The sequence below is a fragment of the Diabrotica virgifera genome, chromosome 1 (assembly GCF_917563875.1).
Source record: "Diabrotica virgifera virgifera chromosome 1, PGI_DIABVI_V3a".
Taxonomy (NCBI): Eukaryota; Metazoa; Arthropoda; class Insecta; order Coleoptera; family Chrysomelidae; genus Diabrotica; species Diabrotica virgifera.
The window spans coordinates 3,121,244-3,148,494 of NC_065443.1; the positions used below are offsets into that span (position 1 = coordinate 3,121,244).

Consider the following 27,251-nt stretch of genomic DNA (forward strand, 5'->3'; position numbering starts at 1 on the left):
ATTATGCATGTCCATCCGATTTTTTGGCCGGTGCGGCGCGCTCTATTTCAAAAATCTCCTATTTTCCCCCGAAAAATATTTTTTCTAGATTCTTTGGGACATTCTAAATAAAATAAGTTTCTTGACATTTTTCTCAAAAGTTACTAGTTTTAAAGTTATAAGCGATTTAAAATGCAAAAATGTGGTTTTTTTTTGTCATTTTTCGGATTTTAAATTGCTTATAACTTTAAATATTAACTTTTGGGAAAAATGTCAAGAAACTTATTTTATTTAGAATGTCCCAAAGAATCTTATTTAGAATAAACAGTGATAATTTACCTTGTCTAACAATTTTGATGATAACATGAGACAATGAGACTATAACATGTTAAAAAAATCACTTACATCGGACAGCAGGCTTAGGAAATTCGACACATAAAAAATGACCCATTTTTAAGGTGGTGCGTTAATTTCTTGGAGTAGTTTATTGTATTGACTAAAATTGTGTGTCTGAAAACAGTGTCAAGCCACATATCTCTTATATTGAAAGATAAAACATGTCTCTTATATTGAAAAGATAAAATGGTGCACGCGTCAGATAGTAGTAATTTAAGGTAATGGCATGCTGATAACAACTTAAATTTTTTGGAGTCATTTACGATTAAATCTTAATTACTTTAACTAGCACTCAAAATAACGTGTTTTTGTAAATGTTTTTAGCCCAGCAAATGGACGTGAAATACGACGATACCGTATAATTTTCAGTTTCACCACCGAATTGTATGAAAATCTGGATTTTGGTTCCTTTTACCCTCTACTTTACGTTCACCCTCAGCCACCTCTTCTCGGGAGTGAAAAACATACGTTCAAAATAAGTCCGGAAATCGATAAATTGACTAATTCTTTTTAACTACTTTTGTTCTATATATTTTAAGAACTTTTGTTTTATACAGTTTTTAACTAAGTCAATACTTTTCGAGTTATTTGCGAATGAAAATGTTTATTCTTCAACAAAAAAAAACAACTATTTTCAATGGGAAATAAGCCACAATTTTACCAAAAAAATGAGTTTATTAACGTTTCGAAGCCCAAATCGGGGTTCGTTGTCAAAATACAAAATACTACTAAAATAAACAAAAATGTTGTTGGTAAGTAAAAAAATTCTTCTAATAATTTATTTAGTCTGGCTCATTTATATTGACAATTTACAGAAAAACAAAATAAAACAAAAAAAAACAAATCAGGAATGAAATTTGGGAATAAGTATTTCGTAAAATAATGAAAAAAAATTATATAGGAAACTATTATTGGCATGACTTTATCTCAATAATTTGACAAATTTATTATAGCTTTTGTAGTTTTTGAGATATAGCCCATTTTGTAACAGCTTATACTATTATTTGTGTTACCTATTGGATGGGTGCGCACATAAAAAATTTCACATTTTTGAATTAAATAATTTTTTCATCAATACTTTGGGATAATTACAAAACATAAAAATTCACGAAAAATACAAAATGTATAAAAAAACCTCAATTCTAATATGAATGAAATTGGATAGCAAATTAGAAATAATATAATTTAGAAAAATATGTCTAGGTAAAGATAAACAAATAATATAGTTTTTGGGGGCAATATAGTTATTTTCCTAACAAGTGCAGAAAGTCATTCTTTTCCGCACGCGACTGCAGTTTGCCGAACGACGCGAAGCGGGAGTTCGGCAAGCAGTCGAGTGCGGAAAAGAGACTTTCTGCAAGAGTTAGAAACAATATTTTTTCTAAGAGTTTTTAAAAAATTACCAAATCTTAATCAATTAATTTAATTAATATAAAAATACATACACAAATTAATTCTTTGACAAAGGTTGTCAAAACCAAACTTTCAATATAATTACAGTTGAGTCCGCGAGTCTTTACCCGTGCGTCATCATTTAAAGCATACAAAATAAGTCGGAAATTTACTAAACGCAACGGCAAATGGATATTATTCCGATCACGGGTTATTATAAAATTTGACGTTATCAAATAAATAGAATATCAAATTTAAGTTTTGCTTTAAAATTTTGGTGCATAATTACAGCTACATTTGAAGTAGCTTAATAAATTATTTTATTATCATTGATTAATAAATAAATAAACAATTTATAAAAAGAATAAATAATATGTTTTCTTTTTTTTATTTTATTCACTTTGGCGGAACCTTAAACACAAGCATTCAACTGTGTCAACAATGAGGTTAGCTTTGTACGTCGTCAAAATTTATCTTAAAATAACATAAACTTATCACAAAATTTCTAACTCCAATATAAAATTAGTTGTGAAAACAACTGTTTGTATACTATAAAAAACTTCAAAATGCAAAAATTCGACAAAATAACAGCAAAAAATTCAACAAACTGACAACCACAAAATAAACAAACCAAAACGTCAGAAATTGTACTTAAAATATGTGAAGACATCCCCAATCATCTTTCTTTGTACCTATCTCTTTTCAATAGACTGAGTCTAAATCGTTCATAAAAATAACATGTGTTTTTACTTAATTAACAGGCGGCAGGTGGTTTGTCATTAATTTCATGCGTGGAAGAGAATGATGCTAAATAAAAGTATGTGTTTTATCTCACCAGGTATTAATGACGCACGGGTAAAGACTCGCGGACTCAACTGTAGTTAGCATGACGACGATCTTGGTTTTCATGACGATGATTCAAAACGACTGTTATTGTCTACCGATTTGACTTTCGAATATTATGTCAAAATAATTTTATTTTATCGAATTGTCGCGTTAATTTCATTAAAACAGGAACACAATAAGATATATTTGAAATAAATTAGTAAATAATATCTAAATATTAGTTTATTACATGTATTATAATTACTTTAAGGCCATATTAACATATCTAAATTAATACGCGTGCGGAAAATTTTGGATTTACATTTTGGATTTACATTTTAGAATGTTTGTATGATATTTATATTTAAAATTTTATAATATTATTTGTAAGGTTAAAAATATTGTGTTGTTTTAAAATATCAATTTGTTGAATTTATTTTCAAGTTCACGTTGCTGTGCATCTTGGTTGAACATAAATAAAAAGCAATAAAAATATTAAGTAGATGAAAATGTGCTTTTTCTAAATCACCAAAGTTTTTAATACCAAAACTAGTTTTCTAAATCACTAAATTATTACAAATAAATAAAAAAACACATACTATTTGATGATGAAAACGATGCAAGTACATCAGTGAAGAAGATTATGAGTAATTAATTGAGTAAAAATGATTTTATTTTTCATAAATAAATGATAATTCATCGCACCTTTTCTCAGATTCATTTTATTACAATCCCTTTTTTAAATCCTTTCTGGATTGATAAAATAAATAAAATTGTACATTATTTGAAAAAGATAATTTTCAAAAATAATTAAATAACTTAAATTATTAAAACGAAAAAATTAAACAAATATGTAAATAAAATTCTGGGGATTCTGGAATTTTTTAAAATAATCTTTTATTCAGCATTCGCTTGGTTTGCAAGCAATAGAACTCACAAAGGCCTAACCAGAAATTTGGTCTCATTAGAGGTTTTATTTCTCCGGAATAACACTTCGAATTGTTAATTCATTTAAGTATGTACTTTTAAATTAATAAGAAAAGAAAATAATCGTTTTCGTTTTGATTCAATTCGAGTCTCTTGCCATCCTCTGACACCGTGTTTCGGGGTCTCTACCCCTTATCAAAGAGGCTATGCAAGTAGAATTAATGTATGTATTCAATATTTTATAGCAGAGTTTTTAAGCTTTTAACATAGTTGTTCATGTTTGTTATTTATTCATCTGTTTACTAAAAATAGAATTCCAGGTCAGCAAACATGTAAGTAAACAAAAGTTTAAGAAAAAAAAAATGTAGCTGATACATTGGCTGTACGTTTTTCTCTTTAATAACAAACTATTGCAAAATGTTTTGAGGTATTTTTGTACAATATTGTTGGTGCTTATTCTCCGAAGAATAATACCTTTTACACAATTTTTTGTCATATTTCTAAAAAACAACCTTTTATTACGAAACATTTTATTTTTAAGTTATATTTAAATTACCATATCAAGGACAATGTCCTAGTCTCTTGTTAGACCAGTAAGGATCTGTGAAAAAACGTCTATTTTTGGATGTGAGAGGTGGCATTCGGATTTTTGCAGATAAAGTTAGGTGACACCTTCAGTAATAATAATTGACTTATGCTCCTTCTCAAATATGCCCGGAACATTAATAAAAAAATTAAAATATTTAAAAATTTCGAAAAACGTCATTTTTTTCTGCTTTCTTTGCTTTTAACTTTAAAACGATTCGTTTTGGAACAAAGTCGTAGAGAAATAAAATAAAGATAATTGAATTTTGTATGATATACGGCTGGTCAAAAATGTCTTAATGTATTACCTTTTCTGCAATATAGCAATAAATACAAAATAAGGGGGAAAAATACGCCTGTTGTTATTCAATGTTTTTAACCAATTTGGTGGCACTTAGAACCTTATTAATTCGCTTAGGAAATTCTTTGTAACATACTTAAACCGTGTACTAAATTTCATTAAAATCGACCTAACAGATTTTGCATAATAAATTTGCAATCTAAATGTTTTTAAAAAAGTTCAAATTTTTTAAAATCTTTCTGAACAAAAAGTAGACCATTTAGAAGTTGGCTAATTTTTTTACATATAAAGAGGTGCTCTTCTACCTATCTAATACACTTTACATAATTAAAATCGGATTATTTAAGGGGCCTCAGCAATGTTTTAAACTTATAAACAATTTTTTGGCTTATAAACAAATATCTTTGTTTAATAATAAAAAAAATAATTTTTAGCAATGCAAATAATTAAAACCGGTATAATTTGATTTAAACTTTCAAATGCTCTCAGCAAAATTGCTATTTTATTTTTTAATCAAAAGTTATTCGCGTTCAAAAATTTCAATTTTTCGATTTTTTGAAAGTTCCACTGCGTTTATCTCGAAAACTATGCATCCTACGAAAAAACTTGTAAGAACATTTTTTGCTTAGAATTACCCAAGAAATACAAAAAAATGTTTTATTTTGCGAAAAATCGATGTTATGTAATTCCTCAAGTTCTTTGTTTATAACAATCTTATCGACATCCGGATCAACTGTTACCCAAAAAAATCGTGTTCTACGGGTCAAAAAATACATAAAAATCTTGGGTAAGTCCATCTAAATAAAGGAGCGCGTAGCACACCCTCCTGGCCACAGCACTAATTTGTTTATAAGCCAAAAAATTGTTTATAACTTTAAAACATTGCTGAGGCTGCTTAAATAATCCGATTTCAATTCTGTAAAGTGCATTAGATAGGTGCAATGCTTCTTTATATGTAAAAAATTTGACAAATCTTTGTATGTTCTAGTTTTGGTTGTGCAAGATTTTAAAAATTTTTAATTTTTTAAAAAAAGTTTAGATTGCAAAATTATTATTCAAAATCTAGTAAGTCAATTTTAATGAAATTTGGTGTACGGTTTTAGCACATTACAAAAATTTTCTAAGCGAATTAGGAAGATTCCAAGTGTAACCTAAGTGATGGAAAATCATTGAATAAGGACAGGCTTGTTTTGCCCCCTTATTTTATATTTATTGCTATTTTGCAGCAAGGGTCATAAATTAAGACATTTTTAACCAATCGCATCTGATAGAAAATTTAATTATCTTTGTTTTATTTCTATACGACTTTGTTCCAAAATGAATCGTTTTAAAGTTATAAACAAAAAAATTAGAAAAAAAATCGATGTTATTCGAAATTTTTAAATATTTGAATTTTTTTATGAATGTTCCTGGCATATTTGAGAAGGAGCATAAATCAATTATTATTAACGAAGTTATCACCTAACTTTATCCGCAAAAATCTGAATGCCACCTCTCATGTCCACCTAAAAACAGATCCTTACTGGTCTATGTACAATGGAATAATATACACACACTACACACCCAAACTTACAGTTGAGTCCGCGAGTATTTACCCGTGCGTCATCACTTAAAGCATACGAAATAAGTCGGAAATCTATTTCACGCAACAACAACTGACAGAAAGTGGCTACTGTTCCGATTACGGGTTTTATTATAAAATTTGACGTTATCAAATATATAGAATGTCAAATGTAAGTTTTGCTTCAAAATTTTTGCGCAGAATTACAGCTATAGTATTTTTACTACAAAAACGTTATTACGTAGGTCAAAATTTTTGACGTAAGAGAACTGTCAAAACATTAGAATGTGACTTTTCGTTATTGCCATGTTTTATAAAAGTCACAATCTAATGTTTTGACAGTTCTCTTACGTCAAAAATTTTGACCTACGTAATAACGTTTTTGTAGTAAAAATACTATACATTTGAAGTAGCTTAATAAATTCTTTTATTATTATTGATTAATAAATAAATAAACAATTTATAAAAAAATCCAATAACATATTTTATTTTTGTTATTTTATTCACTTTGACGGAAATCTAAACACAGTCATTTCTTTACTGTGTGAATGACGTTAGCTTTGTATGTTTTAAATATTAATTGCCTAAATATACAGTTGAGTCCGCGAGTCTTTACCCGTGCGTCATTAATACCTGGCGAGATAAAACACATACTTTTTATCTAGCATCATTCTCTTCCACGCATGAATCTAATGACAAACCAGCTGCCGCATGCTATTAAGTAAAAACACATGTTATTTTTATGAACGATTTAGACTCAGTGCATTGAAAAGAGATAGGTACAAAGAAAGTCGATTGGGGGATGTCTTCACCTATTTTAAGTACAATTTCTGACGTTTTGGTTTGTTTACTTTTGTGGCTGTCAGTTTGTTGAATTTTTTGCTGTTATTGTTTTATTACACAAACAGTTGTTTATTATTGTATTATACAAACAGTTGTTTTCACAAAAAAATTTTATATTGGAGTTAGAAATTGTTTGATAAGTTTATGTTATTTTACGATAAATTTTGACAACGTACAAAGCTAACCTCATTGTTGACACAGTTGAATGCTTGTGTTTAAGGTTCCGCCAAAGTGAATAAAATAACAAAAAGAAAATATGTTATTGAATTTTTTTATAAATTGTTTATGTATTTTTTAATCAATGATAATAAAATAATTTATTAAGCTACTTTAAATGTAGCTGTAATTATGCACCAAAATTTTAAAGCACCACTTAAATTTGACATTATATTTATTTGATAACGTCAAATTTTATACTATAACCCGTGATCGGAATAATATCCACTTGCCGTTGCGTTTAGTAAATTTCCGACTTATTTCGTATGCTTTAAATGATGACGCACGGGTAAAGACTCGCGGACTCAACTGTAATTATTTACCTTAAAATTTCAAAGCCCAATATAAAATTAGTTGTGAAAACAACTGTTTGTGTAATATAAAGAAACTTCAAAACGCAAAAATTCGACAAAAACCGCAAAAACTTCAACTGACTGACAGCCACAAAATTAAACGAATCAGAAACGTCAAACAAATTGTGCTTAAAATATGAAAACATATGAACATTGTGAAAACAACTGTTTGTGTAATATAAAGAAACTTCAAAACGCAAAAATTCGACAAAAACCGCAAAAAATTCAACTGACTGACAGCCACAAAATTAAACAAATCAGAAACGTCAAACAAATAGGGCTTTTCATTCACAGTCATTTGTTTCGAGCTTGTGTCATATGTCGTATAATCCGTGTATATTAATATTATACACAGATTATAGTATTTTTACTACAAAAACGTTATTACGTAGGTCAAAATTTTTGACGTAAGAGAACTGTCAAAACATTAGAATGTGACTTTTCATTATTGCTATGTTTATTAAAAATACGGCAATAATGAAAAGTCACAATCTAATGTTTTGACAGTTCCCTTACGTCAAAAATTTTGACCTACGTAATAACGTTTTTGTAGTAAAAATACTATATTCAACATATGACAGAAGCTCGAAACAAATGACAATCGATGAAAAGCCCTATTGTGCTTAAAATATGAAAACATACCGAATCGTCTTTTTTTGTACCTATCTCTTTTCAATGCTCTGAGTCTAGATGGTTCATAAAAATAACATGTGTTGCTACTTAATAACAAACGGCAGCTGGTTTGTCATAAGTTTCATGCATGGAAGAGAATGATGCTAGATAAAAAGTATGTGTTTTATCTCGCCAGGTATTAATGACGCACGGGTAAAGACTCGCGGACTCAACTGTATATGGAATCATCTGATATTTCTTATTATTTCGTGCGGATTTAAAAAAACGAATATACGAAGTCAAACAATATTTATTTTAAAGCAATTTAATAACAAATACATAACAATTGAATAAAACAACAAAGTATTTAAAAACAAATTGAGACAAATTGTTTTAAAGTCAATAGCATAAAAAACTTCAATGTAAAACGAAGAATGTTTAAATTGTTTTTATTTATTATTTTTGTTTTTGAAGATATTCTTCTTTAGCGGCGAATCGATTGAGGGTAAAATTGTACATAAATCTGCGCGCCTGCGCACACTGACAGTATGTAGTTCATTACTAATCTTTCAAGATAGGTATGTATGTATCTGTAACCGTGCAAATAAATCATTAAAATAATATATTAGTGTTTTTAGGAAATGTATTATTTATTATAATTCTTGTGTTTTTGGATTTGTGTTTCTCTGTAGTAAAATAATAAAATATTATGTAAGCATAACATTTTTACACTATATGTCGCCGTGTTGTGTAATTATATCCGAAACTTACATGTCACTTCCTAGGGCCTCGGTGGAGTAGTTATTAATGCGTTGGCTCTGAGATTAGAATGACGCGGGTTCAATCCCTGGGCGATTCATATTTTCTTTTATTTTTGGTTGTTTTAATAAAAAAATTTTGAAAGTGGTAGATAAGAAAGTTAGTTTGATTTTTAAATAAAATACAAATAACCTGTTAAGTATATTTACTTCGTAAATTACCTATTATATAATAGAAGAATATCTTCTTACGTGCGTACAAAGTACACACACACACACACATTCCTTTTTTTTTTGGTAGTTAGTGTTATCACCTCTAGTCCTTATGCAAGCTTCAGTTTGCGTGGGCACACTCCTAATCAATTATTAACATTTTGTTGTGCTGGGTTGTGCTAGGTTGCTTCATTCTTCAAGAGCAGCTTATAATAGATGTGCGATGTTTTGTGGATTTTCCCGGCGAGCTCTAATTTTTCTTTTAAACATATCCCACAAATACTCTATAGGGTTAAGCTCGGGTGAGCAAGCATGTCACTCCAAACAAGGGATACCTTCTGCTTCAATGATGTCTCTAGTCACTCTAATGGTATGTGGAGGTCCATTATCATGCTAAAAAAATTAAATTTTCTCCTGTTACACTTCTCCACAGCCTAACTACAGGTTATATTAACATACCTATGAGCAGTTAGTTGATTGGATGAAAATTAACGGAGTTTTTTAAGGATCACAATTCCTCTCCAGAACATTACACTTTCCCTTTTATATTTGTGAATAGATCTGAGAGTTTTCGTTCTTGCTTGTCATCCTCGACCTCTAAGTACATGATTTCGTGGGTCATTTGATTTTACACAAATCCTGACTTTTTCTGAAAATAGCACATTTTGTCAATTCCCAATGTTCCAGTTTTGGTGGTGAAGACACCAATTTAGGCGATCAATCTTGTGTTGCCTGGATAACTCGGGAACCCATAACTGTCTCCTGCTGTATAATTCTTGGTACGAACTCTTCTTCTTATCGTTTCAACTGAAACAGTTACCCCTGTAGCTTCCAAAAGCTGTCTTTGGAGCTGCTGGTGATAAATGGTTGGGTGTCTCCAGCTGATTGGATAATTAAACGATTGTGGCAAGCCGTTATTACTTTTTGGCGACTTTTTCTTGCTTAATTTTTGAGTTTTCCTAGTTTCTGTTACCTAGCATAGGTTTTGGACAGAACGCCCTGTGTTACGCCTAGCTCTGCAGCTATTTTCCTCTCAGAACATTACTTGCTCTACTAGACCAATAATCTTCCCCCGTTGTAAGTTCTATAACCCCATATAAGGCATATTTTCGTTTTTGGGCGCAAAAATTAGTTTATTTATTTTCGTTCAATTTGCAACTCAAGCAAATAACCCATACCGCACCGAGCTGTACCATCTGATCGTCTTATCGATTTGTTTATTTTCGATAAAAAACTTCATTCTTCGCAACAATAACAAGTTTTTTCAAAAGAAATAAATATTACTTTGAAATACATGGTGATTCCATATAAGTTTGGGTGTGTGTATTTCATAATACCACGAAGAAAAATATTGAGTTAATTTAACGGTTCATCCATTCACGAGAAAAATTCCAAGAAAATCGTGGAATAAACGTGCAAAAAGCACCACGGTAGCTCCTGCCAAGAGGCCGGTGGGTGGCAGCATTAACATTGAATTTAAGAGAAAAACAATATTCTTCTTCTTATACTTGTTGTAGATCTGTCGATCTGTTGATTCTGACGTTGAAGTATTTCTCTCTATAAAAACAATGTTTATTTGTTAAATAAACATTTTTTTCTATTTTCTAACAGCAGTAAAATGTATTTTGAATTAAATAAGCTATATACATTCTTCTTTTTTTTTGTCAATTAATTTAAATCCAAAACATTTTTTTTTTCGGACACCTTGTAGATACAAATAATTATGTTAACGTTTATATTACTGTAAAGGGAATTAAATATCCTTTCAAATAAGCTAGCACATGACCCCTATTCTCATTTAAAAAATCATCGATTACGTCATCACAGATGGCCCAGATGGATGACGTCACTAGTATGGTATATATGATGTCACATTCTCGAGAAAATGAATTTATTCTAACCTAAACGTCCTCGCTGTATAATTATTTTGATGGAAAATAAAATATTTTGACTTGTTTCTATATTGGTATCGATAAAATAAGACTTAATATATTTCTATATAATTAACTCTAAATATCAATAGATATCAAACTAATTCCTCATCATTATCTGCATTTTTATTATAACGTTTTTTATCAATTCGCAATAAAAATCTTGTTATTGCCTTATAAAAAATACTTATAAATATTTATTGTAATATTAATATTGTTTTCTTTTACATTATAAATGAAAACATTTTCCTTATCAAACATTTGTCATGTTTATATGGAATTATTATAACTGTGATAGTATAACATCTAACACGCTGATAAGAATTTCCTAATAAGTCATTACTGATGTCATGTCAAGTGGTCTGATGATACTAATCTATATAAATTTATTTCTTAAAATAGATTTGCCAGGAAACAAATAAAATATATAAGACATAATACTGATAGATATATTTATGATGGAAGACAAGAAAAAGTACCAAAGAATGGAAATTAAGTAAACTTAATAAAATTTGATAAAATGCGGTAGTAAGTAGTTTTAAAAAAGAATGGCTGAAGTGACATTGGGCGGGCCATGTAGCCAGAATGAAGGACGGGAGGTAGATCCAAAAATTACATTGTGGAGACCACGAGCAGTCAGAAGAAGTAGAGGTAGACCACCTTCACGATGGACAGACGACGTCAAAAGGGTTGCTGGGAGTTGGTTGCAGGAAGGCTAAGACCGACAGAACTGGAAGAAATTAGGGGAGGCCATGTTCCAACTTTGGATGAACAATATATAGAGATGTTCAACATAGACCAATATAAATTTGTGCGTGCATAAAGCAAGAATTAGGTATAGTTGAAGTAAGAAATATGGTAGAATGATCAGATTTGTAGGTTTGGATAATAAAGATATTAGATATCCCGAACCTAGCAACACGTTTGGCAGTGGTACGAGAATGAACAAAATATGGATTAATTCCTGTGACGACACTGGAACCCCCAGTTCCAGAACCTTTGTTAACACTTATTTCTTGTAAGTGTAAAAAGGAATGTCAGAAAGCCGGTGAATGCAGAAAAGCTGGGTTAAAATGCTCTTTTATATCTGTGGCTTGGTGCTAAAAGGGCCAATGTCATGTTTTTGCTGTTATGTATGTAGAATTGTAAATATTTTATCTTAATTTTTAAGACTCCTATATATAATTTTTCTTAATTATAATTACATATCGTCGCCTTAGTACTATAACTCGATAACATCAAAATTGACGTTTTTGAGATAACTAGTTCACAAGATGTATTTTATTTGCCTCCATATTGTGTAAAAACTTGATAGCTTGCTTCAAACGGGTTAATTATTTATTTATGATTGACGAAAGTTGATAAAACTCAAATGCCCCTAATATTCAGTGCTAAAAGTTGACAAGATAAGTTATCAAGCTATTATTTAATCGAAATAATCGTAAATACGACATACACTGAATGCTATAAATAGATAACTCGAGTTATCTAGTTGTAGCACGTATTTTTCTGAAACCATTGAGCTTACCACATAATTGCTATCTGTTTATTCGGTTCATTTTAATGCAAGATTTGGAGAATTGTTAGCAGATCTGGCAACCCCCATGGCAGAGGGCTAGTTTTCAACAAAATAATGTTTAAAATATTAGTTGTGTTAAAAAGTTCACTTATATGCAACTTGGCACAACATGCGACATTACCAAATGTTAACATTATGGTAGTGCTAAAAGTTGATAATTTTAATTTTTCATGGTTTTTTCCATATTGAAAAACAAATTTGCACCGTATTCCTAAATAGATCAGTTGCCAAAAAGTTAAGCAACAGTATTTTAGAGCCGCAGAGGGAATTCCGTATTTACCAACATAGCACGAGTAGCAGCACAAATATTTTTAAAATCTTTAAACTCGTTTATCTCAAAACTACTAATTTCGAGTTATCAAGTTATAGTATTAAGGCGACGATATTACGAAAACGAAATAATAGTCTCACGCATACGAACACATATGTGCGGATCGGCTTGGGGATTTGGAATCGGAGAATCGAATCTAAGACGCAAGATAAACAAGTAGCTGCCTTGACTAATTTTAATAGTTTTCGTTTATTGGAAAAGGTCGGTACATACTTTGGGCCAAATAGGTTGGTTCTAAGGGGAAAACGGAAAAGGGAGATTAGATGTAAGAGATTTTTATTTAGCGTAGGGGTGCGAGTTCAGTCGATTTAACATCAGCACCTAGACGGACGTGTTATTTGGGATAATCGGAAAAGACGCAACTTAGACGCTTTAAGACGGGTATTCTGACAAGCCGGTTATAATATTGATTAGACGCAATTTTTTCCAAATATATCTATTTTGTAAGAATAAGAACACGTAAAAATTTGGTCGCAATTACACAAACACTTTTACATTTCGTCAATTTAATAGTATCTATAATTTTAGTTGTCTATTTTATTAATTAAAACTGTTAAACATCAGAAGGACTTTTATTACGATTGTCTTTAAAGAATCCTACATGTATGTACATCTATTTTTTAATTTAATATTGACAAAACAAAATCGCAAAAAAAACATTGGCTCTTTTACCATCAAGCCACAGATATGTACAAATTTCAGTGGTGCTTGTAACAATTCACAAGTTCCATCAAATGATTACGATGAAGAACAGAAAATAGCGACCATTTTCGAACAAATGTTTGATGGAATCGAAAACGGAGAGGCTTGTGAAGACTCTGATGGTCGCATCGCAGATAATGCGGACGAAATTTCGGTCTGGGACCTCTCGATCGGTGCGAAATGCAAAAGAAATAGGACTAGCCGTCCACGTAGATAAAACTTAGCCCTAATACAAGAAAGGAAACAACGAAACTTGTAGCATTTGACAATAGGGCTTTTCATTCATAGTCATTTGTTTCGAGCTTCTGTCGTGTGTCACATAATATTAATATGTATATCTACGTCATACGTTATTAGTATCTACAATAATACAAACCAATAACGTCTGACGTAGATATATTAATATTATGTGACACATGACAGGAGCTCGAAACAAATGACAGTCAATGAAAAGCCCTATAGAAGACGCTAACATAACAGTAGTAAAACAGCTCACATACCTGGTGTACTGATAACTCAAGACGGTAGCGACGAGGAGGAAATACGGAAACGGATAATGTGCTAACAAAGCATTACTTCTCTCTGTCGCAGGTGTTTGGATCCAAAGACATCCATAGGGGAGTAAAATTTAAAATATATAAAATCATCATATATAATCATCAAAAATACTAATCCACAAAAAGGATGTCAAAAAGAGATGGAAAAAGTATTTTGACAGTTTATTAAATGAAGAATTCGACAGACAGCCTAATGCGATCGTTCACATTATAAGAATTTCGACCATGCGATGCATGGTTAAAATCTACATAGTGGCTCAAGCATCTTTCTCCCTTCACCAAATGTTTCAAGCAGTGAAGCGAGAAAAATTCCATATGAGAGCTCGAGCCACTATGTAGATTTTAACCATCGCATGGTCGCAATTCTCGAAATGGTTAGCAACACCATGAAAATATGGGAGAGAGTAATTGATAGACGGATACGTGAAGAAACCGAAATATCCGATAATCAATTTGGCTTTATGCAGGGCAGGTCAACAACAGATGCAATTTTCATTGTAAGGCAACTGATGGAAAAATACAGGAATAAAGAAACCAACGCTCATATGGTATTCATTTATCTTGAGAAAGCATATGATAGAGTTCCTCGAGAGATTCTGTGGTGGGCACTCAATAAGAAAGGAGTCCCTGGCGAATATGTAAAGATTGTGAGAGATATGTATGAGGGAGTAACGACTAGTGTTAGGACAGGTGTGGGAGAGACTGATAAATTTCAGGTGAAAGTAGGATTGCACCAAAGCTCGGTGCTTGGTCCTTATTTATTCTCATTAGTTTTGGACCAGATAATAGCAAAACTACAGGGTAGCATTCCATGGTGCCTAATGTATGCTGATGATGGATGATGGAACAGTGGAAACAACCTCTTAAGCTTAAGGAAAAAGGTTTAAAACTTAGTAGGACAAAAACAGAGTATTTGGAATGTTCATTTAAAGATGGAGTTACTACAAATAAAATGGTATCTTTGGATGGTGAAATGATTGTGAAGAGCAATACTTTTAAGTACCTGGGATCGGTATTACAGAGTAATGGAGAAATAGATGGAGATGCATGCAGTAGAATTAGGGCTGGATGGATGAAGTGGAAAGAAGCGAGTGGTGTGTTGTGTGACAGAAAAATTCCAATGAAGCTGAAGGGAAAATTCTATAAAACAACCATAAGACCGGCTATGATGTACGGAACTGAATGTTGGGCAGTGAAAAAGAAAGAGGAACAACGAATGCATGTGGCGGAAATGAGAATGCTTAGATGGATGAGTGGAGTAACAAAAAAGGATAAAATTAAAAATGAGTATATTAGGGGAAGTCTAGGTGTAGCACCAATAATTGATGCCAAAATGAGAGAGCATAGGTTAAGATGGTTTGGTCATGTTCAACGTCGAGACGTTAATCACCCAATACGAAGAATAGCTGAAGTGCAGATTCCTGGAAGGATAGGAGAGGAAGACCAAAGAAGACTTGGGGGAAGACGATAAGGCAGGACCTGTTGGTAAAGGGGATTAACATTGATATGACCCAAGATAGAATTGTGTGGAGAAATGCAATTAGGGAAGCCAACCCGGCATAGGGATAAGGTAAAGAGAATGATAATATAAAATCATCATACACGGCTAATAGAACATATTCCGTAGAAACATGGATCATGACAAATAAGACAATAAACCTTATTAATACTTTTGAAAGAAAGATATTAAGGAATTGAGATCCATTTGCGACAACAGTATATGGAGAATAAGGCTCAACCACAAGTTATACCTATATTACAAAGAACTCGATAGCAAATTATGCATATAATAGTCTCCCGTTTTATCATTTCTGTTTTGCAAATTTTGCAAAAATACATGTCACCTTATAAGAATGGATAATACAGATAATAATAACAGAATAGCTAGTAGAACCCTATTTGAAGTTACCTATATTTGAAGTAGAATACCTATCAGTTACTGTATCTAAAATTAAAAAAAAATTCCAAGAGACAAATGACGTCAAGGATCGTCCCAGAAGTGGTAGGAGTCGATGTACAACAGCAGCACAAGATCGGCAGATAACATTGATAGCTCGAAGAAATCGTCTGGAATCCACAAGTGGTTTATCCAGAGAAATTTCTAGGCGGCAAGGACTGAATATTTCACGGCAAACAATAACACGCCGACTAAATGCGGTAAATTTGTATCGTAGAAGGCCCTTACATGTTCCTAAACTAACCTACCAACACAAAATAGTAAGGTTGCAATGGGCTAGAGAAATGGTGCAATATGGTCCTAACTGGAATAACGTGATGTTCTCTGATGAGTCAAAAATTGGCTTGGTATCTGACTCGCGAAGAACACTGGTGTGGAGGGCCCCAGGACGACAAGACCGACTAGAAACGGCCTAACCGCGTGTCCCGTTTGAAGGTGGCAGTATTATGGTTTTTGGTGGTGTTATGAGTGATACACGGACGCCACTGCTGGTTCTGGAGAGAAATGTCACTGGTGTTGTGTACATCGAGGAAGTTTTAAATCCTGTCGTACGTCTATTCCGAGGGGCAGTAGGTGATGAATTTGTGTTTATGCATGACAACGCACCTCCTCATCGAACAGCAGCAGTACAAAATTTTCTGGAAGAAGAAGGAATATCTACATTACAGTTTTCTCTCGAATTCCCCGGATATGAACGTTATTGAACATGCTTGGAACATTCTTAAGACACGCATCAAAAAGCGAAACAATCCCCCTATTACACTTCGCGAACTAAAAGATGCTGCTCGTGAAGAATGGGAGAGAATTCCGCAAGCCCAGCTCGACCAGTTAATCGGCAGCATGCCATAATATCGCCTACAGGCATGCATACAGGCCAATGGAGGAAACACTAATTATTAGTTTTATTAAAAAATTTTTTTTCTTTACTTAATTTATTTTTAAATGTAAGTTGTTCTTCTTAAGTTTTTCACTCCAAGAGAATAAATATTTTTTTTGCATATCGTTTATCTGGTTTTGAGATTTATTTAGTATTCTTAAGAATTGAATAGTAGTAGCGGATAGATACACTTATACGATCCCGGTGTAAGTCAGATCTATTTCAGGGACGCGACCCTGCTCACGCAAGCCATTACTATCCCCCAAACCCAAATAGGGGAGGACATGTCCCGATCAAAGTTTCCTACCAAATATCCAAAAATCCTTTCCGATTATCCAACCCACAGGAGTAAACCTAATGCGCCAGAAAAATCATTGGGGAAGGCAACGGGAAACCACTCCAATTATTTCTCCCGAGTAAAGTTAACATGGCGCAATCCAAACATAATCAGAGTATTACTGATCATGGATCTCGGAAACCAAGATCCGGCAGGGAAGGGTGCGCACCAGACTGTAGGGCCTTCCCGGTCGTCACCACACGAAACCCCTACAATTTAAAAAGTACGACAATTTTAAAAATGTCTAGCAGTACAATCAGATTAGGCACATGGAATGTTAAAAGCCTCTATGCAGCAGGCAAGCTCAGTAACTTAGTTCAAGAGGTTAAACGCTTAAAAATTGATATAATGGGCATCAGTGAGCTCCGCTGGCCTGGAGCGGGAACATGTGAACAAAATGAAGGCACACTATACTATTCTGGAAGTGTAGAAGATGACGTACATCATAGGAATGGAGTTGGCATATTTATAACATCTAAATTCAAGAAATATGTAAAAAAATTTGTACCTGTAAACGACAGACTAGCGATACTCCAATTAAATAGTAAACCATTTAATGTCAATGTTATCCAGATATATGCCCCTACTTCAGAAAAGAAATATGACAGTGATGTTGAATCATTCTATAGTCAATTAAAACAGACACATAATCTAAAAAGGAACGAAATCACATATATTATTGGAGATTTTAACGCGAAAATTGGTCAAGGACGAAGATCTGACCTGATAGGTGAATATGGACTAGGGGAGAGCAATGAAAGAGGCGATAGATTATACCAGTTCTGTCAAGAACATGACATGATAATCGCAAATACATGGTTCAAATTACACAAAAGAAGATTATATACATGGAAGGGACCAGGAGATAACTCACTTCATATAATTAGAAATCAGATAGATTATATTCTCGTAAACAAGAGATTTAAGAATGGTGTCAAGAGATCAACGACATATCCTGGTGCAGATATCAGTTCAGACCATAACCCTCTAATAACTGACATCCAAGTGAAGCTCAAAAAAGTCGAAGAAAGCCCCCAAAACACCAAAATTACATATATCAGCATCCAACAAAACGCTAATAGAAAATGACCTGAATAATCAGCTAAAGAATTCAACAAATGAAAACAATACAGAAATATGGAACACGTTTAATGATCTTACCTGGAAAGTAATGGAAAAATATACAACAACGACGCAGAGGCACAAAAAACAACAATGGATGACTGATGAAATCCTGGAATTGATGGAGCAGAGAAGAAAACTGAAAGATAACAAAACAGAATACAAAGAAAAACAGAAACTAATTAAACAAAAAATAAAGGTAGCTAAAGAAAACTGGATGGAGGATAAATGCAAGGAATTAGAAAAGTTGAATGAAAAACATGATACGTTTAATATGTTTAAAAAAGTTAGAGAAGTAGCTGGTCTTTATTATAAGAAAACTCCACATACTATAACCGATTCGTCGGGAAAAATGATAATAGACGAACACGAAATTCGAACTACCTGGTATAATTATATAAATGAACTGTATAATGATGATAGACCCGAAGAACTGGACACTTTAGATGAAGGTGAAGGACCAGAAATACTAAAATCAGAAATACAACATGCTATAAAATTGGCAAAAAACAAGAAAGCCGTTGGGCCCGACAACATACCTACAGAAATGTTAAAGCTCATAAATGAGGAAAACATTGGAATACTAGTCAAACTTTTCAATGATGTTTATTCGACTGGTGATATCCCTGAAGATTGGTTAAAGTCCGAATTCATAACCCTACCAAAAAAACAACGTCCGAAAAACTGTAGCGACTATAGAATGATAAGCCTTATGAGCCACACCTTGAAAATCTTTCTACGTATCATCCACAGTAGAATCAGAGATAAATGTGAAGAAGACCAGGATGAAACACAATTTGGCTTCAGAAATGGACTGGGAACCCGGGACGCACTCTTTGCACTAAATGTGTTATTGCAGAAATGCCGAGATCAAAGGAAAGACGTCTTTGCTGTATTTATTGACTATGAGAAGGCCTTTGATCGAGTACAACATCACAAATTAATTAAAATATTAAAGGATAAAGGAGTTGATAGTCAAGATGTACGAATCATAGAAAAATTATACTGGCGTCAAACAGCGACAGCTTGCATAAATGGAAAATCAACAGAAATATGCAAAATACAAAGAGGTGTCAGACAGGGTTGTATACTGTCCCCACTGTTGTTCAATTTGTATTCAGATAGAATATTTAAGGAAGCGCTGCATAATTTGGAATGGGGTGTGAAGGTTAATGGAATTCTGATAAATACAATCAGATATGCAGACGATACAGTTATTTTAAGTGATGATATGAATGGATTACAACACCTTTTAAATGCCATTGACACAGTGGAAAGAGAGTTTGGCCTGAATATAAACTGTTCAAAAACAAAATACATGGTATTTAGCCGTTTGGCCCATCAAGATTCACGGTTATATGTTGATGGTCAAGTAATTCAAAGAGTACCCAGTTTTAAATATCTTGGTTTCCATATTACTGAACAACTAGATCCAGATAAAGAGATAAAATGTAGAATCGAGATAGCCCGCACGACATTTTTAAAAATGAAGTCATTCTTCTGTAATGATACCTTGCAACTTCAACTTCGAAAGCGCATGTTTAAATGCTACATTTGGTCAGTCCTCTTGTATGGTGTCGAAGCATGGACATTAAAAATATCCACCATTAACCGTTTGGAGGCCTTTGAAATGTGGCTTCACAGACGTATTCTGAAAATACCATGGACGGCTATGCTGACAAATGTGGCAGTCCTTAAGAGAGCAAATGCTACCCGCGAGCTGCTTGATAACATCAAATATAGAAAGATGGCCTATTTTGGACACGTAGTAAGGGGAGACCGGTATAATATTCTTCAACTTATTATGATGGGTAAAATCGAAGGACGCAGAGGAATTGGTAGAAAGCGGCCTCTTGGTTGAAGAATATCCGGGAGTGGACAGGAATAAAGAAAGCAGAACACCTATTTAGAATAGCTCGAGACAGAGACAGTTTCGCCATGTTAATCGCCAACGTCAAGGGGACTTGATAGGGCACGTTAAGAAGAAGAAGAATTGAAACAAAATGATGTTTAACTATTCAGAAAAGTTTATATATAAAAATCAATAAAAAGACGAAATATTCCAATACTCCAAACTTTTGGACATATGTGTATATTGGCTGAATTGGCAATACCACACAAGCTAATAAGACTCATTAAAGCCACAATGGATGGAACTCAGGCATGTGTACGAATACAAAACCACCGGACAGACTTTTTCAAAATTCCGTAGGGACTAAAGCAGGGAGATGGGCTCCAACATTGTTTAGCCTGGCACTGGAGTATGCGGTTAGACAAATGCAAACTGGACGAGGAAACCTACTAACCAACCGAACGGTTTAACTGGCCGCTTATGCAGATGATATTAATATTATGAGTAGAACATCAACAGGATCACAGGAAGCATACGCAGAGTTAAAAACACAAACAAAAATGCTAGGTCTGGAAATTAACACAGAAAAAACAAAAATAATGACTCACGTGAAGAAATATAGTCACACAAAACATTATACATGAAGATGACATTGAAACGGTTGGAAAGTTTACATATCTGGGAGTACAAATATATGCCGACAGATCAGAAGATGGAGAAATACGGAAGAGAATAATGCAGGCAAACAGAGCTTATTTTGCCCTCTCCCATATATTCGGTCTAAAAGTATCCACCGAAATACAAAGATGAGAATCTATAAAACTGTAATTCGACCAATAACATGCTATGGCAGTGAAGCCTGGGTCATGAAAGAAACATCCAAAAACAAACTCGACACATTCGAAAGTAAAGTACTGAGGAGAATACTAGGACCTGTGAGGGAAAACGGAATCTTCAGAAGTCGATACAACAACGAACTTTATCAACTTTATAGGGAAGCACCCTTGTCAGACTTCATTAGAATACAAAGATTGCAATGGGCCGGACATGTGATAAGAATGGGAGAGGATAGGCTACCAAAAAGAGCACTGAATGCTAGAATGCAGGGAAAGAGACCGGTTGGAAAGCCAAGAAAGCGCTGGGAAGACACAGTAAACAGCGACGCACAAGTCGTTTTAGGAGTCCGTGTATGGAGAAGAGCAGCCACAGACAAGCAAGGAGGCCAAGGCTCAATTTGGGCTGTAGTGCCGTAGAAGAAGAAGACCTAGTCGAACGCTTAGCGGAACTATGGTGGGACGTCGGCCAATAGGAAGACCAAGGAACAGGTGGATAGACGAAGTGAGAACCGATGATAAAGAGATATTGAGGGTGGATAACTGGATGAAAACAGCCAAGGACAGAAATACTTGGAGGAGGATACTGAGGAAGGCCAGGGCCCGACTAAGGCTTTAGCAACATAGGAGAGAGAGAGAAAGTTGACATGCGAAAAGAGTGTACCTACCGAAATCTATAAAATTACCAATTTTCAAAACTCCTGGAAAACTTTCCAGGTAAAACTACTCAATGGCTGGGGACATTCTGAAAAATCCAAAAAAGGAAAAATTCTAATTATCATTAAATTGGTTAAAGAGGTCAATTATTTTTACTTAAAAAACCCCTTACGTATCTTCTATTCATTTATGCTTCACAAATTGTATTATAATAAATTCCAGACCACTTCATTGCGTTTACAAAAACCCTGCAATTAAATAACCATTTTTGAAAAGAGTTGCGTCGAGTTGATACAATATAATTAACTGTATTATGTATCATTAATTTTTAATATTTTTATACAAATGATTGGTAAATTTTTGTACAATGATTCAACAAAATTTGTTGGTCAAATTAACAGTTCCCGTTAAATTCATTTGAACATTGAAAGTATGCTAAATCAATCAAAGAGAGAGATCAGAAAGAATCAGGAAGAAAAAAATCATGATAATAGAGGATCCGATAAGGTCGATCTGCACCGATTTGTTTAATGGATAAAAATTATTGGACATGTAATTTAGTATGTTAAAATTTATAAAAAACAAACATTTTCTTATAAATTAAAAAAATTGACCCGGGCAGATATTATTTCAGATTTTTTGGATCATTCGAAATAAAAAAGATCTGTAATTATTTTAAGTTGATCGTTTTCGAGTTATAAACGATTTAAAACTATAAAAAAAAGAATGTGTGTGTACTTTGTACGCACGTAAGAAGTTATACTTCTATTATATGATTTCTCAAAAATAAATATACTTTAAACAGTTTGTTTTAATTTTTTTTAAACACCAAACTAATTTTGTGCTTACCGCTTTCAAAAAAATAAAAAAAAGTATAGGATTGCTCCGGATTCGAACTCAAGATCTCTCGATCTCTGGCCGAATGCTATACCAACTGCGCTACGAGGACTATGTTTATTTCGGTACGGACGTACCTAATGACAATTCATGGTAACAAACAGACAACAATAAAATGTTTTAATAATACTCATCTTACTCCTGAGGAAGAAAAATCCAAAGACACAAAAATTATAATAAATATATTTACTAAAAACACTAATATATTCTTTTCACGCCTTTTTTTGCACTGATATATTTATATAACTTGAAAGATTATTGTACATAACTTGAAAGATTTAGCAACTAAACGCCATACTGTCTGTGTGCGCATGCGCGCAGAATTGTGTAATTTTACTCTCAATCGCGCCTAAAGAAGTATAACTTCAAAAACGAAAAATGACGATTTTCAAGGCTTAAAACACAGGTAAAAATATTAATTTCTAATCATCAAGTACCTAAATTCAAGTTCAAACATATCAATCAGGTCCCAATAACAATTTGTGCCGTGCTTTATTCTAAAATATATTTAATTGTTAATGAGGAATGTTCTTTATGGGAAGATGGGCATTAATAACTGAAAAACAATATTTTAAAATGAAAAAGTTCAACGTACTTATCAAGAACTGATAGAATACTGTTTGAACTTGAATTTAGGTACCTCGTAATTTCAAAAATTATATTTTTTACTTATGTTTTTGAACCTTGAAAATCGTCATCTTTCGTTCTTTTTTTAGTTTTAAATTGTTTATAACTCGAAAATGATCAACTTTAGAGAAAAATTACAAAAGACCTTTTTTGTTTAGAATGGTCCAAAACATCTAAAATACTATCTGACCGGGTCGAATTTTTTTTTAATTTATGAAAAAAAAGTAATTTTTTAATTGTTAATTAATTATAGTCAGAACAAAATTAGATCGGACATCCTTTGCTTTTTTGTAATAATTGTTAACACACTAAATTACATATCCAATAATTTTTATCCATTAAATAGACCAGGCGAAAACGGCGGGTTCGTTGGATAAAATATTGCCATGAGATTTTTTTGCATAATCACATTCGTGAGACATCCCAAAACAAGTTCAAGAAGTCGCCCACGTGAAAAGTGCTCCAAATTGTTCTGGACAAAAAAGGTCTGTTGTAATTAGTCTCTAGTGTTGATCGTTTTCGAGTTACAAGCAATGTAAAATTTGAAAAACGCGAATATGGCGATTTTCAAGGCTTAAATGCACTCCTGCCCACGTTGTCGAAGATAATTGAAAGTCTGGTAAAAAAAAGAATCTTATCTTTTCTGTTGAAATACAAATTGCTTACTCCACATCAATTTGGATTCCTGAGTGACAAATGCACGAATGATGCTATGTTCTTCCTTTTCGATCATGTTTACTCCAGTCTAAACAACCATCACTCTACAGCAACAATTTTCTGTGATTTCTCTAAAGCATTCGATTGTGTAAACCATAACATCTTGACTGACAAATTACAGCACTATGGATTTAGGGGAAATGCTCTTAAATGGCTTAAATCATATCTTAATAAAAGAAGTCAGTTTGTAAGGGTTGACACGAAGACGTCTTCTTGCATGCCATTAGAATGTGGGGTACCTCAGGGTTCAGTTCTAGGCCCTATATTGTTTCTGATATACATAAATGACATCTCTAGTCTTAACATTAAAGGTAAAATATGTCTCTTTGCAGATGATACTAGTATTACTTGGAGTAACACGGATATTATGGATCTTCGCAATACCATAGCTACAGACCTAGTCACCATTAAATCGTGGTGCGATTCGAATCTCCTGTTATTTAACGTTTCTAAAACCAAAGTCCTACCTTACAACAGTATGATGCAACCTTTAGTACTTAATAACAACAGTCTAGAGGTAGTTGAATCGGTGAAGTTCTTAGGGATTATTGTGGATAAGTCTCTAAAATGGAACTTGCACATTGATGCCTTACACAAAAAATTAAGTTCTGCTTGTTTTGCGCTAAGATCAGTTGCTACGGAAATGAATTTGTCAACATCTAGGACCGTTTATTATGCCCTTTTTGAGTCTCATCTTCGGTACGCCCTTCCATTCTGGGGTACGTGTTGTGCGACTCAATTTGAGCGTATTTTTAAACTACAAAAGAGAGCTCTTCGTTACTCCCTGAGACTCAATAGCAGAGTTCATTGCCAAGAATTCTTTAAAAAATTTAAAATATTAACTCTTCCTTCTTTGTTTGTTTTTGAATCCGTTTGTTTAATCCGCAAACATGCATCAGAAGGTCCAGAGAGACCCACTCATAACTATCCCCTTAGAAACATGGATCATAATCTTTATCTGCCAACCCCACGGTCTGAGCTGGTTAAGTGCTCTATACTATACAATTCGAGAAAAATGTACAATCACCTGCCATCTAACATCAAATCTATTGCAGCATTTCCCGCTTTTCGCAAGGCCTTGAAAGCTTATTTGCTGGAGAAAGCTTTTTATACAGTGAATGACTTTTTTATAAACGATTTGAATTCAGCAAATTGACTTGTAGGATTATTACTTTCGAGTACTTGTGTACATATTTGCAGCGGCATAGAACTTTTGATTTACTTTCCCTTTCCCTTTTCCTCGTTTGCCTTCTTTTTGCTCTGACGTTGTATACTTATTGTTTGCAAAATTTTTAATTTTTTAATGTGTACTTAATAACTGTAAAATTATATTAAGTAGTATAACTCACGCCATTTACTTGGTGTCTGTTTCTGTTTTTGTTTTGTTTGTAGTTTTTTACTATTTTTTGTTTTTTATTATATTTTTTATTTTGTATAAGCTTTGTCCACAAATTGTTAAAATTTTTTGACAATAAAGCATACCTTACTTACTTACTTACTTAATAACTCGGTTAAAAGTGATTATTATGAAAGTCAGAAAGTGACTAAATCAAAGTTTAAAGCCCCTCGTACAAGATCCTGAAGAAATTTTTGTCATTATTTTATTACTAAGCTGTTATTTTTAAGAAATAATATTTTTAAGTAATAATATTAAAGGCACTTGGTTTAAAAGAACCAATAACAAATACTGTTACAGTATAGTAGCGTTAACAAAACTTGATACAAAAAAACTTATAATATTCGAATATTAAGTCGAATTCTACAAAAAACTCGTTTAATTTGAATAATCTTTAATCATTTATTGCCGAATAATTATTCATTAATATCATAACAAGATCTACTGTCAATAAATTAGTAAAAACTTTAAATGAAACTTATAAATATTCGAATACAGGTCAAATTCTTCAGTAAACTCGTTTAATTTGAATATTTATTCTTCAATCATTTATTACATGACTAAGGCCCGGTTTTTCAGTGAGCGGTTAAAATTTTGGTTAGCTAACCTAGTTTAAATTTTAACCAATATTTTAACCCTTATATCGTTTTTCAGTGCTTTAAACCAAGATGTGCAATTCTATAGATTTTTGACAGAAAAATAAACAAAATAGAATTTCATAACCTATTTTATAAATAACAAATAACATAACATTACAAAAATGATTAATGCATTCAAGTTCCGATTCTTCATCTGATGATGAAGATATAATCAAGAATATAATAATACATAATACCATATTTCCCGCGATAACAAAAAATGTCATAATTTAACTAACCTCTTATGTCAGCAAATATAGATAAACGTCTGTCGGAAAATTCGGACCACCTATGATAGCGAGTATCGGTTAAAATCTTGGTCAACTTAAACGGGTTTAAGCGATAACCTAGTACTGAAAAACTGATTAACCATAAAAATTTCGGTGACCGAAAAATCTGGGTTAACCCAGCACTGAAAAACCGGCCCTATTAAGTAAAAAATTGGCGAATGAATTTAGTGTCCCCAGTCATATAAATCCAAACAAACAATAACAATATTATAACAAGATCTCCTGTCAATAAATTAGTAAAAAGTTTAAACAAAACTGGTACCTAAAATATTTATCAATAGAAAACCTATGGCAGCTGAAAACAAAATCATGTTAGAATTATGTCAATATTTGAGTAGTAGAAAAATTAGGAGTTTTAGATAAACCAGTAAAGGCTATTATTATCAAGCCATGAGGTTTTTAAAATTTTGCAATACATTTTGCGACATCCCCGACTGCTCAATTCTTCTTATCTATGGTAATTCTACCTTTTAATTCCTGAATATTGGCAGGTTTTGTTTTATAAACGATTTTTTTTAAGTTACTCTACAGGAAATAGTCTCAAGTCTAAAGGAAACCCACGCCTTTCAATCCATCATCTAAGGACATATTATTTACCCATTGTATTAGCTTGGAATTCTAAATAACCTAGCCAACTCTTTCCAATCAACCTAAATGTGCCGGACCATTTAAGTTTCCCACAATGAAAAAGGGACCAATTAGTGTGTGGTATTTAGGCATCCAATGAGGATTGTTACGTGACCAGTATCTCGCAAAATACAATATTACTTAAAAATTTTTGGATAAATTTGGTTGTAACATTTTTTCCTCATTATGTCTACAAACTCTTCATATCCATCAAAATCATCATCCGACAACTCTTGGAACTAATATATATGATCCATTGTGACTTAAGGGCACCCGAAGTCCCATTTAACGACAATATTAACATTATGTCACATAGCTCTGTAACCAAAGCACTTAGAGACCTATTTTTTTTTTATCTTGAAA

At 32.7% G+C, this 27,251-nt stretch overlaps 1 protein-coding gene across 3 annotated transcripts in view; it reads right to left on the reverse strand.

Annotated features, from left to right (window-relative positions):
• LOC114328011 (NPC intracellular cholesterol transporter 1) overlaps nt 1–27,251 on the reverse strand; it is a 121,650-nt gene that overhangs the window by 74,355 nt on the left and 20,044 nt on the right. The window contains exon 1 of one of the 3 annotated variants that reach the window (XM_050653812.1): nt 319–456. The exons of the other annotated variants lie outside the window; for them this stretch is intronic. Coding sequence (XP_050509769.1) covers nt 319–345 — 27 coding nt within the window. The 5' untranslated portion in view covers nt 346–456. Of the gene's footprint in view, nt 1–318; nt 457–27,251 lie in introns of those variants that run through there. 3 annotated transcript variants of the gene reach the window in all.